This window comes from Dicentrarchus labrax, unplaced genomic scaffold, assembly GCF_905237075.1.
Source record: "Dicentrarchus labrax unplaced genomic scaffold, dlabrax2021, whole genome shotgun sequence".
Taxonomy (NCBI): domain Eukaryota; kingdom Metazoa; phylum Chordata; class Actinopteri; family Moronidae; genus Dicentrarchus; species Dicentrarchus labrax.
The window spans coordinates 18,985,481-18,999,716 of NW_026136712.1; the positions used below are offsets into that span (position 1 = coordinate 18,985,481).

At 43.1% G+C, this 14,236-nt stretch overlaps 1 protein-coding gene across 3 annotated transcripts in view; it reads right to left on the reverse strand.

Annotated features, from left to right (window-relative positions):
• Positions 1-14,236, reverse strand: part of wnk4a (WNK lysine deficient protein kinase 4a) — a 41,803-nt gene that overhangs the window by 2,039 nt on the left and 25,528 nt on the right. For 2 of the 3 annotated variants that reach the window (XM_051417256.1, XM_051417255.1), the window contains exons 9-19: positions 13,663-13,808; positions 12,824-12,897; positions 11,043-11,178; positions 10,453-10,569; positions 8,264-8,437; positions 5,865-5,919; positions 5,396-5,527; positions 3,260-4,116; positions 2,632-2,719; positions 807-1,428; positions 98-303 (exon numbers count right to left, since the gene is read on the reverse strand). In XM_051417256.1, the coding sequence (XP_051273216.1) occupies positions 98-303; positions 807-1,428; positions 2,632-2,719; positions 3,260-4,116; positions 5,396-5,527; positions 5,865-5,919; positions 8,264-8,437; positions 10,453-10,569; positions 11,043-11,178; positions 12,824-12,897; positions 13,663-13,808 (2,607 nt within the window). The remainder of the gene's footprint in view (positions 1-97; positions 304-806; positions 1,429-2,631; positions 2,720-3,259; positions 4,117-5,395; positions 5,528-5,864; positions 5,920-8,263; positions 8,438-10,452; positions 10,570-11,042; positions 11,179-12,823; positions 12,898-13,662; positions 13,809-14,236) is intronic. The other variant, XM_051417258.1, reaches the window with a different exon arrangement.

The window sequence follows — 14,236 nt, forward strand, 5'->3', positions numbered from 1 at the left end:
AAACATAGCACACATTTACACATAAAGTTGTGACATATTTACTAGGTATTAACTCACAAACGTATTACGTAATCCTAAAAGAAATGTGGCTCCTTACCCTGGAGTGGCAAGATGTCCAACCGCTGCAGGCTGTTCCTGCGGGACGAGGGGTAGCCGCTCCCTTTGGACAGGCGGCGTTGTCGACTGGACAGCATAGCAGCAGGTGAGACGATGCCTGCAGGTGGAACCTTCCCCATCTTCTCATACAACTCCTCAATCTCTCTCTTCTGGGCAGCCTGCAGGGCCTGCACCTCTGTCAGATGTCTGATAAGGGACAAAAAAAGTAACGAATGTAAGCGGTTAAAGGCTCCTTTTTGTTGCCGGGATGTGTCAGTGAAACAGGGTTGTGGGTTTGAGAAGGCCTCAAGAAGTTTGTGATGATGGATGGGTAAACTTTTTTCTAGATATTATATCTTATATATTTATAGGAACTAAATATAGCATTAAAATTCTAGTGGTTTACTAGTGATCGTTTTCAGCAACTTAAAAAAACAAAATAATTTAATAACAAGAATTTTATTATCTTTGGGATTTGTTGGACAAAACAAGCTATTCGAAGACATCAACTTGGAAATTGTGATGAGCATTTATCAACCTTTTTGACATTTAACAGACTTAACGATTAATAAAAATACTAAACTATCCACAGATTGTTTGCAGCAGCCCTAAAAAGTTTCCTCTTGTCTTCTGTTTCCCATGAATACTCTGTTTATAGCACCTATTCAGTGTTCAACTGTATTCTGAGCATCTTCAGTGGTGTCACTTACTTCTCTCTGAGCTCCTGAAGCTCTTCCAGCATGTCTTCATCATCACTGTCTGAGTCATCGCTGCTTAGGTAGGGAGTGTTGCGGTTGTAAGTCATCATCCATAAATGGTGAAGGGCATTGCTGTACTGCGGGCTGCCGGCCGCTCCGTCCCACAGCCTCCCCTCCATCTCAGCAGCCGTCACTGAGAGCCCGCTGTCCGCAGACGTTCCCATCAGGCTGAGGCTGTACGCTCTCCTCCGACTCCTCTTCCTTACCCTCTGCCTTTCCCCAACGACCTCTACCTCCCGCTCCTCCTCCTCCTCCTCCTCCTCATCCTCCTCATCCTCTTCATCTCTGTCCTGCTGCTGCTCCTGGCTCCCAGCCCACCCCGCCTGTCCGTCAACCTCCTGGAGGACCCCCGTTGACCCTCTGTGGGGATGCGGGTGAGGAGGGGACATTGTGAGGGAGGTGCCCAGGCTCGTCTCAGACTCACCCTGCTCCTCTGTGCTGCTCTCTGATGGGGTGCTGCCGCTGTCTGCCGGCTGCGGTGCAGCAGGTTCAGCAACTACTGGCACAGGAAGCGCAGGGATGTCCATGCTGGGTGTCACCTGGAATCTCCCAACAGTGACTGGTGCAGACTGGACTGTAATATAGAGGAAGAGTTTAGTCCTCTCCACAAATCCTACAAACATACTTAAAAACACTTTTACTTTGACCAGTTCCCTGCAGGACAAAGATGTATGATTAAGCATCTAAATGTATGTATAATATAAAACAAACTTTATACTGGTTAATATCAGTTCTGGTAAGCTAGAGTTCACCCTCTACTTACTTCTAGCATCCATGAATAAGAAGTTGTAACATCTGGACAGCCTATTTATAGGAGTGACAGCCAATCATTGGCTAAACAGAAGTCATTGTTCTGAAAATCTAATCAGAGCCGACTGATCATTATAACAAAGCCTCACTCTTTCCTAATTGCCAGGCTTTGATTAAAATCTAATCATCTGTTCCTTGGCAGCTGTACTGAAAGGGGTCTCACTCTGTTTGCAGTAATTCCCCATTATAGGTACATATCCTCTGTAGAGCCTTAACATAGCAGTGATAATAACAAATAGCTGGGATGGAGTTGTTGACTGGTGCCACATACTAGTGACGCAAACAGTTGGAGTCACAGAATGTTCTCACATCTGCAGACCATTATAGGGTTTAAAGTCCTGCAGTGCCTCAGTCCGCCCACTAAGTGTCCTTCTTACTGTAAACACAGACAGCATCTGGGTCTGTGCCCACTGAAACAGAGGGACTCTGTTGAATGCGGGTTTCTGAGGAGGGTATAAATACTGACAGGTGTGGATATGGGAGGAGAGGCCTGTAATGAGCACGGCTGCTCGCCGATTGGTCGCTGCCGGTGGGTAGGTCCCCAATCACACCTACGTTTGTGTTTGTTTCGAATGGAACATTACATCCAGACTCGTGGTTACGCAACGGCTCCTGAGGCACCACTAATAGGTGATAATGTCACTAAGGATACAGCAGAGAGAAGGAGAGAGGGAACTGAAAACAACTCAAAAGGCAAATTGGCTGTAGCAGAGACACCGGACTGTATTTAGACCTAAGACACCATAAAATGGAGCAGAGGGAAATAAACTTGTAATGTTTGACTGTGGGTGCATTTGGCTGTATACACAAGCATGTGTATATGTGTGTGGGTTTGTTTGGGGTGCAAACATAAATGTCATAGTATGTCATTTTCCAGCTCTCTCAACCCTCGTACATTAGGTGTTTATGAGCCAGAGATGGAGGAGAAACTGGTTTCAGGAACTTGAGAACATGCACATGCTCTTACCCAATTCCGTGGAAGAGGCTTTTGGTTTAGGGCTACTGGCATTCATCTCAGGTACAGCGGGGTGCAGCTGAGTGCTGAAGGATGATAACTAGACAGGAAGAATTAACATTGTTAGTTTTAGTGATACGGCAGATTGTCTATATAAAATACAGTTTCTTCGTCAATCTTGTTCTAAAATTCAGTGTTTCAGTTATCAGTTATGGCGGGCCACCAACTCAGTTTTTAGTGCCATGGAAATCCCAAATGCTGGCTTATTGTTTAAATTAATAACAAATTCAATTAATTTATCAAAGAATTGCCTACAAAATGTGTGAAAGAAGCCCATCCCTATTTCCCAGAGCGCAAGTTGGCATCTTTAAATAGCTTGCTCTGTCCTACCAACAGTCCAAACTCCAAAGATATTTAATTTGCACTCATATAAAATCGAGAAAAAAAAAACAAATTCTCAAATCTCAGAAGCTGGAACTTATAAATGTCTGGCACATTAGCCTCAGAAATGACTGAAATGATTAATCAATCATTTTGTTTGATGAACGATTAATCATTTAAGCACTAATCACACAACATCATTTTAAGGGAATCTCAACTGAAAGAAACTGAAAGAAAAAAGTAACTAAATGTGACTCACAGTGCTTTCTGGACTCTCTGGGGGCGACGGGGAAAGGTCTGATGAAGAGTTTGACCTGAAGACTTCTGATCTGGGTTCAGCCTGAGCTGGAACTTGTGCTGTGTATGGGGGCACATAACCGTGGTAACTGTCCTCCTGGCTCATGCTGGGGGGACTGGAGAGTCCAGAATGCTGCAAAGGCTCCTGGGGAACCAGTGGAGGAGTGGAAGGCATAGAGGGTGGAGAGACATGATGTGGCCAATTTGGATGACTGCTCTGATGATAAGTGCTCTGAGGATAACCATCCATCTGAGGTGTATTCTCAGGGCTGTGGTAAACGTTCTGTGATGGGATGCCTGCGGTGGGGTAAGGGACCTCTACTGGTGGGGTCTGGTAATGTTGTTGGTAGACGGAGGGGTAACCCGACTGTGGGTTCATTTGAGAGTGTAGCTGGGGGTGGTAGCCTGGATAGGAGGACATCCCGTGGGTGGGCATGCTTGCAGGAGGGATGAAAGACTGGGCCATGCTCATGGCCATGGAGATGACATTAGCTAAGGAAAACAGGGGCTGCGTGTGGGGGGGCCACATGTTGGGATGCTGAGGGGCATGTGGGGACATGTTAACACTTTCGTTGCTGCCGGGACTTGGGGTCTCATTTAGAGGACCTGGGGAACCGGGGGCTGGGGAGGGAACAGAAGGGAAGGTGGGGTTACTGGCTACACGTGTGAGGGGAGGATGGTTGGCGGGTTTGGGGGAACCCGGAGAGCCTGGGTACGGGAATGGGAAGTGACTGTGGCCCATGTAGGGCAAGTGGTAGTGCTGGTGGTGGGGCAGGAGAGACGCAGGGTTGTGATGGTTCTGATAATGGAGAGGAGAACCTAGAAGACAAAGATACATTTTTTGTTAATTTGGGTATAAACTGGGCAGGAAAAAAACATGGACAAAAAGTCAAAAGTTTCTTAATGTCTTTGTTTAACTTTAGAACGTGTAATTCTGCACAGTTGTAGAGGAATATTGGACAGAGTTCATCTGGAGAGACAAGTTAGATCACTCATTCTTCCCCTCTCCTCGGAGGCTTGGTCAGTCTAATTCTTGGTTCAGCCCCCTGCCAAGACATACGCCATGTGGAGCATAAATCCTTTCCGTACTTTCAAATAATGGGTTTCCATGGTGAACAAAGACGTTTTGTTTAAAGTAGTATCCGACTATAATTGCATTCGTAAGCCGGAGCAGTTGCACCCCAGGCTTACATTGCTGTGAGGGATTCAGCATCAATGAAGCGAGTGAAGCTTTTACGTAGGACATTTTCGAGGAGTAAATGGAACACATGTGTGTACACAACTCTTTGGGTCTGATTGTAAGATTAAAGTAGTCAGGGTTTCTACATCACTCCTCGGGGAATACTTTAGGATTCCAATGTCCTCGCCCCATCTATTGATTTGACATTTACCTCAACAATAGCTCCACAGTTACAAACCACGCCTCCTGTTGCTGATGATGATGCAATCCAGCCTCTACTTTTTTCCATGCTGACGGAAACATAGGTTAGGCAACACTCCATAACAGTGGCGGGAGGCCCAGAAGCATTGCGAAAGCGACCACGCACTGGACGTCCAGCAGAGAGGGGACACAAGACAAGAGGGGATGAGGATGTTCAGATGGCCACTGAGGCTGGAACAGGGGGCATATGGAGGATATGTGTTCTTTAATTGACTTCAAATGCCCCTCCTGTGGGGATGGAGTCTTTGATGGGGGAGGAGGCTTTCTTGGAAATTCTGTAGGAGTTTGTGCTGGCAAACAGATGTTGCCGACTATCGCAGCACTGGAGAAAAGCTCATGCTTCACAGCGACAGCATTCACAGCTCCCTAAAAGCCAGAAAGGGCCCTTCAGGTGAGGTAATTACCCAAGAGGCCCTGCTGCAAGGCAGACACAGCGAGGCTTTGAGGTGTGGGGATGGCGGATGGCGCCATTGCGAATGTCTGAACAATACCAAGAACGGGCCCCGAGAAGGGGAGGGAGGGTTTATGAGGTAGCTGAGCTTTGCTTTGACTTATTCTTTGCCAAAGGACTGTAACAATTTTTCAGTGTGCTGAAACAGTAAACAATGCAAGGCCTCTTCACGTAGGGACCAGAGGGAGGGGCAGAGGGCTATTTACCTGGGGCGTTGTGGAAAGACTGTGAGCGCATTAGAGGTCGCCCAGGTGAAGTAATGTCTGCACTGAAGATGTCTCCATTGGGGCACGGGGGAGAGCCACGTACCCCAACACTCGGGTTAGCCACACTGAAGTCTAAGACAAGACACACACATGCATGAGAGGATGCCCGTGCACCCGTCAGTACACACACACACACACACACACACACACACACACACACACACACACACACACACACACACACACACACACACACACACACACACACACACACACACACATAATGATCATGCACAGTTAAAAAGATGCAACAAACAAATGCAAGTTAATCTGACATGCTGTGAGAAAGACTTTATGCAGTTCACACACACTTAATGTTAATTGGTGAATTTCAGACTTTATTCATATCATTCATATTAATCTCCGCAAGCATCAAATTATTCAGTTTCAAACTAGACGTGAGACTTACCAGGCAGAGACGAGGAGGAGTTGGTTCGAGCCAGGGTGTGACTGTGCAGATTAGGCTGTAAGAGAGCAACAGTTGATAAAACTCAATCTCTTTCCACGGCTCATTACTCACTATAATATGCATGTGTATCTGAGTTGAATGTGACTGGGTAGAGACTGGGTTAGAGACTGGACTGGAGAGTATTGTGTACATATTAATGTCGTATTGGTACTACTTCTGCCATGCGTGTTGTTTAAGTGAACTCCATATTTCACTTCCAATTGGGGGACATATGGATGGACAAAATCGATGGAGAAGAGATCAGAAATTCGAAATTTAAATTTACTGTAAATGTTAGACCCAAAAATGGGCCAAGATCCAAAAACAATAGCTCCTACACTTCCCATAATGCAACTTACTAGCATGCAACTTATTAGCGTCTTTGATTAGACCCTCCCATATTCTTTGAAACTGCATGTCCTAGTTAGTAATGCGAACTCTCTGCTAAGATACCCAGGGAATGTCTGCTGGGTAATTTAGTCACTGCTTGTGTAGTAACCCCTCGTAAACTGACTGACATATAAAATCTATGAAATGTCCCTTTAAATCACTGCATGCTTCAGACTTCAGATAATATAGGTGAGACTGAGGCCTGACCTCAGGTATACGAGCACGTGTTCCCCGTCCAGTGTAATACAACACGTATTAAGTGGGCAATAAAGTGAATATTAAGCCGACTGTAAAGAATTTACTGTTAATTTGTGAAAAGCTGTTTCCATAATACATCCCATGTTATTAACCAGTTAATACAACTATTATTACGTCTTTGTGCATTTTATGGAAGGTCATTAACTCTCCATTATTTGGATAACTGGCTGCTATAATCTAGCCTTTTCTGAAAAACAAAAAAGAGAAGTGAGAAACCCCAGTGAATTTATACAAATAATTTTAGATTCTAGCGCCGACAGAAGGTCAAAGTTTTCAATTATCCTGTGAAATATCTCAGCATCTTCAAGAGGCATTGGCACAATTGTACTTTGGGTTTAGTGCTAATTAACATGCTAAAAAGCTAAATTAAGAAGGTGATAATGGGAAACAGCACACTTGCTTTATAGTATGTGTGCACTGTCATTGTGAGCTTGTTACCATGCTACTGCCAGCACGTAGCTCACTGCTGCACAGCCTCACAAGGGCTGCCCACTTGTTCTTCAAGTGGTGGGAAGAGGAAACTAGCAACAGTTAGACAAGCTTGGCTTTCCAGGGATTCAAGCTCCATTTATACACAGTGTCTCTTCCCAAAACTCTCAGAATAGCCCCCTACCTCAGAGTTACCACAACCAGAACAGAGATAAACAGATGAGTCTCCGGTCTTGTGGGTTTCTCCCTGACTTAACTAGATTGGTCTGTTTTTTTTTGTTTTTTTTTTTTGGCTGGACGTTGCTGGTGAGAGCAGCCATTACGGTTCTTGGAGGATGTGGTCCAGGCAGTGTTTTTAATCAGGCGCTGGAACAGAGCCAGGAGAGATTTGTCCACCGTGGTTTGGGGTAATTATGGTAGCCAGGGGGTCGGAAAAATGGCGAACAAGGTAGATAGTTGGAGGTAGTGGTTTTACTGCTCTTACTTTTCTCTTGTCCTAAATAAAACCGCACATTATTCTTTTCTCCATCATTAATGAACATGTTTGATCATTTTTACTAGGGGGGCACAAGGAGATTTTGTTCTGCGTGTTCTACAGAGTGGAACATATCCTGGCAGGACAGACACTTCTTTTCCCTTTAAGCAGACAAACTCTATCTGATTAGGCATTAGGTCATATCTCATACAGGGTGGCACTGTTCCTAATAACTCTTTTTTTCTTTTCCTGGAAGTCTTCATTTTACAGTTTCACATAATCTTGATGCAGAAAGGTTTAATAAATCCAAACATAAATTATTTCACTCATTCAATGTGGGCACATATGCTGGAAAGTTCATTATGTTGTACGCACTGGAAAGGATTTGTGGTTGTGGGAACAAATAAATGTGAAGAAAAAAAGGAGGCACACAGGAGTATGTTTCCACAAATCACAGGGTTTTATGACATTAGTGCTTTTAGTAACATTATGTTCTAAATGAAAGCACTACTTCAGGTGGCTCTAGAAACACTTAACCTGTCTTTAAGGGCAAGTCTCATGAGGGACTGTGGACAGTGAGTACAGCACTCCACTGAGGCTGTTTATTTCGAGTGTAGGAAGCACTACTCTACAGCTCTCCATTTGCTCAAGATTTATGGGTCTGCCTCAGATAAGACACACTATAGCTGGTGTAATTTATGGTCAGACAGCACAGTAAAAAACGCGCTCTGTTACTGTTACTTCCTTTGTTCTCAGCTAACAATGCTGTGATGTGGAATACTGGAAAGGAGCAGGTGCTGCTGCTGACCTGTGAGGAAGACAATGAGTTAACCCCGCCGTGGAAAGCAGGCTGGGGAAGTCGGTGTCCGCTTGAGTGGACCGGCTCCTCTTTGGTCATCAGAGACTCGGCCCGCTTGATGATGTCACCCATGCGGTGGATGAAGCCCTCCTTCTCTGACGGGAGGATGAACTCATTGTGCACCTTGAAGACAAAAGGACAATGATTGAAGAAGTATTCAGATACTTAAGTAACACGTGAAAATACTATTTACTCTTATTACAAGTAAAAGTAAAATATACAGATATTATCAGTAGATGTACTTAAAGTATTAAAATTAAAAGTGCTGTGAGTGTTATGATATATAATATCATTGGATTGTTATGTAATTAATCTGTGAGTAGCCTTTTGCTGTTTCATCTGTTTGAGCTGATGCTGATTTCATCTACTTTGTACAAAATTAGGGCGTTAAATCTATAAAAAATTATTATATTTTAGGTCAACATTTTATTTTCAATATAAAATGCAAGTTTAGAGTAACTATAGTAAGTAAAAGTACTTTCCACCACTGTAAAGGAACAGATACAATTATATGTGCTTCTAGAGTGCAAAATTTATTTGATGTGTATTTGTGTGTCCATCTATGAAATCTACCCACCCACCCTAGGCTAATGCTTATTCTTAGGAAAAAATACATAAATCATCTCACGCAAATCCACAATACAGCAGTTTGTTTGAGGAGGTTTTGAGTTTTGCATATTCATGCAGTTTTGAGCATTGCTGTGAATTGTGGGTTGGGGCGTGGTGACGGTTTCCTGTCAGCATGGCATAATTCAGCGCATTTAAAACTGCACTGAGAACCACGGGGGCTGCATTGATGCCAAGCTCCCTGCTGCGCCAGGACTCAGTAAACAAAAGCCCACTGTGTTTTAAGAGTCAGGAAAACAGTACATTCAGTGAACAAAAAGTGCTGCTGCGCACGCTGCCTCATCACGACTCGTCTGAGTGCGCCGCCTCTCTTCGCTAATGAAGACAATAACAGGGGGATGGAGCCGGTTACCTGCGTCACTCACTTCACAGAAAGTTTGATATACTATCAGCCAGAGTTTGGATGGACAAACAACAGGCTGTTAACTGAAAGCAGGATGAATCATGTGTGCCTTCAGTTGAGATAGAGGAATCTGTCAGACTTATCAGTTGACAGAGTGAGGTCATTTATTTATTTCTGTACAAATCTTATGAAGTTCTAGGAAGCTCTAACGAAGACTGATTTGACTGACTCCATTTCTCCTTAGGTGGCATCTATGGTGTTTACACTTGAAATATTCAAGACTCGAGTCTGGTGCATCATTTTATACACAATCAACAAAAAATAAGACAGCCTGACACCATTGGTATCTTTGGAAACTTTAGGATCTCCCCTAGAATTTAAAATAAAGGGAGCAATGTTTGGCTGCACAGAACAAGTTTGTGCTGAGTGAACCACCGGTTTGTCTGTGGGGGGATCAAGAAGTAAAATGACTTCTATACAAATTTCAAAAGTAAATCAAAGATCTCATTTATGACTTCTTCCTCCTTTAAAGCAAGATTATGTTACATTTGAAAGAAGATATACGACATTCCGGCTCTTACAAATGAAAAGTTAAATTAGAATTAATACAAATGATCAATTCGACACATGCTCTGTTTTTGCTGCAACAACCCTACTTGGTTGGTGTAACCAGCAGCTTTTGGCCACTAATGTTAGCCAACTTCAGATATCTCTATGTAATGGATATTACCGAGCCAGTTTACTGACTTGAGGGCTTTTCTGTACTTGTCCTACTGTTATACTAAGTTTTAGGATTAACCATTGTCCTGCCACTGTCAGTAGCGTATCTGCTGTCTAGCAAAAGTTACAGAGGTTTGTTTTAAATCAAGAGAATCAAGATCAAGAGTTAAAACTTCTGCCATGTCAACAATTATTTCTGATACCCACATTTTGTGAATGTTGGTGGAGTAGTGGATATTCCAGATCAGAATCATCACCAAAATCTAATCAATTGCTACTTGGTCCAAAGCCATATTTCACAAAAAATCAATACCACTCACACCTTAAGTAAATAGCAAAACAAAAGAAACCCTCTTTTTTAACCCAATAGAAGTGTTTTAATGTTGACATTATGAATATACCTGTTGATCATTGCAGGGCGAGTGACTAAGGACCAGTAATGACTTACCATGACAGCTGCAATGTCTTCAGGGTTATCTCCATCCAGGTCAAACTTGAAGGTCACCATCTTGTCATTGTGTGTCTGCAGCTGACACTCCACCACCCGGTCCACTTTATCGGAGAGCTGCATAGACGAACAGGATCAATGGTAAGCCAGGGGGTCTTGTTTACCCTCTAAACCACCAAGCAAAATTAAACACCAGAGGAACAATGTGTTTTTGTGTGTGAGTAAAGGGGTAGTGGTTTGTCTACTGTAAAATACAGTGTGTTTATGTGTGTAATGTATGCACTCTTTGCAACACTGTATGCACGTGGTTATGCATGATCTGTTTGCCTCTGCCTCCAGTCCAAACAAGCTCATTAAAAGACCACAGAGTGTTCTGATCAGAAGAGAAATGTACTGCGGTTGCCAGGGGAAGAAAACCATAGCTACTGATAATGTTACATAATCAGGGTGGAGCTTCACCACTCGCTCATAAATAAAAATGAATCTGCTAATTCAACCACTTAAATCTAGCTGACTGATTTATTTGTTTATGACGTCCGTAAAATGCATTCGCAGTGTTGCAATTAAACAAAACTTTTGAGTTATTGTACCCCTGTGATGCGCAGCCTTGAGCGCGCCCTCCTCCTGAACAGCTTCGCGGCAGTTCGCCTAGCAGCCGTTTTCTCGTTCTTCTCTGATAGGCCCTCGTAGCCGTCACTCAAGCCTGAAGTCACATCAGAGGCGTAGCTGCAAAGATATAAATTATACATGCTTCTGATTAGGAAATACGCCAAACAAAGCCACTGAAACATTCCTCATGCAGTAATTTCAAAGCAAATTCATTATCTACAACAGAAGTGTAAAAGGAATTGAGTATCCCACACGGCTGATTATCTTGGCATCACATATGATAATAAACAGCACTATGAAGTGTCAAATAAAGTCTTGATGTGTTACAGTGGCATGTCCCTTGGGCGTAAACAGCAGAGTTAAACAATGCAGTTTAATGAGGCCTGTTGAGAGTCTATGCGAAGGTGCCGTTCATCCAGAGGAAGCAACACGTCCATGTGAACCGTTGTGTTTATACAATGAACGAGTTTTAGGTTTCAGAGGACTGGAGAACATTCAGCATGTTTTATAAAAAGCTTTGGTTCAGCTAATTGCGTCTCATGGGCCTTTTTTGGATCGTTGTGGTCATAGACTCCTCTCCATCTACAGACTGCTAACATTTACAAGCCTACTGGTTGGCAGCGTCTGCCTGTCTATTTAAGAACCTCCACCTCACGGGTAACTTAAGTTCAGAGCAAAGCCTGTTTTTACCTCTAAACACTACATGGAAATGAGAGTAAAACGGATGAAACATTTGTGTTGATATTGCAAATGATTCTTCTGTTTTGTGATGAAATGTCTTCCTCTGAGAAAAGCCTTGGGTTTTCTCAGAGGAAGAATTAAACAACTGGGAGAATGTTTTGGATCCTAAATAGTGCATGCATAAGCTGTTATGAAACATGACACTCTAGCCTTGACATTTAATTCAATCTACTATGAACAAGTCAGATAAACTCTCAATCATGGAAGACAAGCGGACTGTAGGAGACCTTTTGACTATCGCTGCATTTGTAAATCCCAACCAAATTTTGGAACTAAATACAGGAAAAGTACAGAATTAACTGTATTCAAGCACAAATTCATTTTAAAATGTATTGACAGCACTTAATGGATTCATTGTTGAAGTCAAGATTTGCTATTTTTCTTTTTTTATGTATCACTGTAAAATGAATATCTTTGGGTTTTGGACTGTTGTTCGGACGGACAATAAAAGCAATCGGAAGATGTCATCTGGTCTTCAGAAAACGGCATTTTTCTATATTTTTGAAAGAATGCAGACTAAACAATTAATTGATTAATCAAAAAATAACCAAAAGATTCATCAGTTATGATTAATAGTCGTTACTTGTAGTCTCAGCAAGCGTCACACGTTAGGTTCTGCATGGTGACAATATCATTACAAACATCTCTGAACAGAGGATGGAGCCCAGATGACAGCCACACACACACAAATAATGTATTGTCCATTGTCGGCTCTCATGCCAAGAATAAAGCTGCTTTCTCCTTAACATCCCACCAACGTGGACAACAGGGCCTCTGCAACATCTGAGAGCCAGTCACACAGAAACCTGCAAGGGTCCACTCCGCCTCGCTGCAATACAAACACAGACGAGCCTGTCGGTTGCCTCAAGCTTGTTGTCGCAGCCCCACAGATGTGGAGGAGGGGGAGTTATAGAGGGAAGACCAGACATTTCTACTAGATTGACATTGATTTTCAGGTCTAAATAAAGAAGAAACTATTGAACTCCATTGTTCCTTAGATGTTAAAAAAAAAGAACGTTACCTGTCCACAGGAGAGTTGAAGCCGCTCGGGGGCCCTGAGTTGCCATGTTCTATGTTGTTGGAAACTGCAATACTCTGTGAACAGAAATGAGGGATGAGGTAAGGTAACCAAGTAAAAGGTCAATACTTTCCATTGACTTCTTTTTCTTCTGAAGCTTTAGTACAAGATAGTAGGCAGGAAACATTTTCCACATACTGAATTTTAAGTTTTTGAAGCATTTGATTTACTTCCAGTTACGTCAACACAAAATGTTTCATTTTTAACTATAAAAATCTTCAATTTGGCCATTTTAAATAGAAATAGGCATGTACATAGACATGGTTCCTACCCGGGGATGGCAGTGCTTTGGTCCAATCCAAATAACAACTTAAGTTTTGGATGGACTGCCATAAAATGTTTTAACTGATTTTGCGAGCCTCTGATTTTTCCTTTAGAGCCACCATGAGGTTGAAATTTGGGGTTTTGAGTGAAATGTCTCAACAACTGTTGGATGGATTGCCACAAAGTTTGGCTCAGACATTCACGCTCCCCTTTAGAATGAATTGCAATAGATTTGGTGATCCACCAACTTTTCATTTAGTGCCATAAACAATTAGAAATGTCAGTTTTTCCAATAATTTGCCTCAGCTGCTAGTTTGTGTTTAGTGCTAATAAGCAGATGTTAGAATGCTAAGACTGTTATTAATTAGTAGGTACACAAAATTAGGGGTGTCGGCACTGTGTTAGACTGAGTAATGCTGGCGAAGGAGGTCTCGTAAAAGTCTTGAAAGTCATCCTTTACGCCTCCACCCGTTTGCGCTCTCCACTTTGATAACAAGTTCTTTATTGAGGCCACTCACCGAGGGGAAGCGGAGGGCTGGGATGGGGAAACCGTTTGCAGTCGGTGTGTCGGTGTGTGTGGTGGGAGGGGTTGTGTTGAAGCTGCCGGCCTCCAGCGGATCCTGAAGCCCAGAGGAGCTCAGATAGCCGTCCGTCTCGCAGTCAGCTGTTTCAACAAAGGACACAAACCATTAGCATGTGACCCACTGTGGTCTGACTGACACAATCTGTACAGTACACACACTCATATGCATGGAAACACGCAGGCCTAGTGACCCCCCACAGACATACCACACACACTAACATAATAACAACTTAGAGGGTTTCACTGTGGAGATCCACAGGAGATGCTGGGCTGTTGTTTTGGTTAAAAACTGAGAAATGTTCAATAACTAGAGCACACGCGCCCACACCATGAGACTTACAGGGACTGAATAATTTAGTTATCCACAGTTTCACATTTCACTGTATGCCTCCCATGTGCTCTTAGATGTGAACGGCTTTCTGTTCAGTACACAGATAATGCAGTGAAAGACAATTGTCTCCAGAGTTTATGACGAGTTCTTGACTCCGATCACTTTTAAACTTTTACAA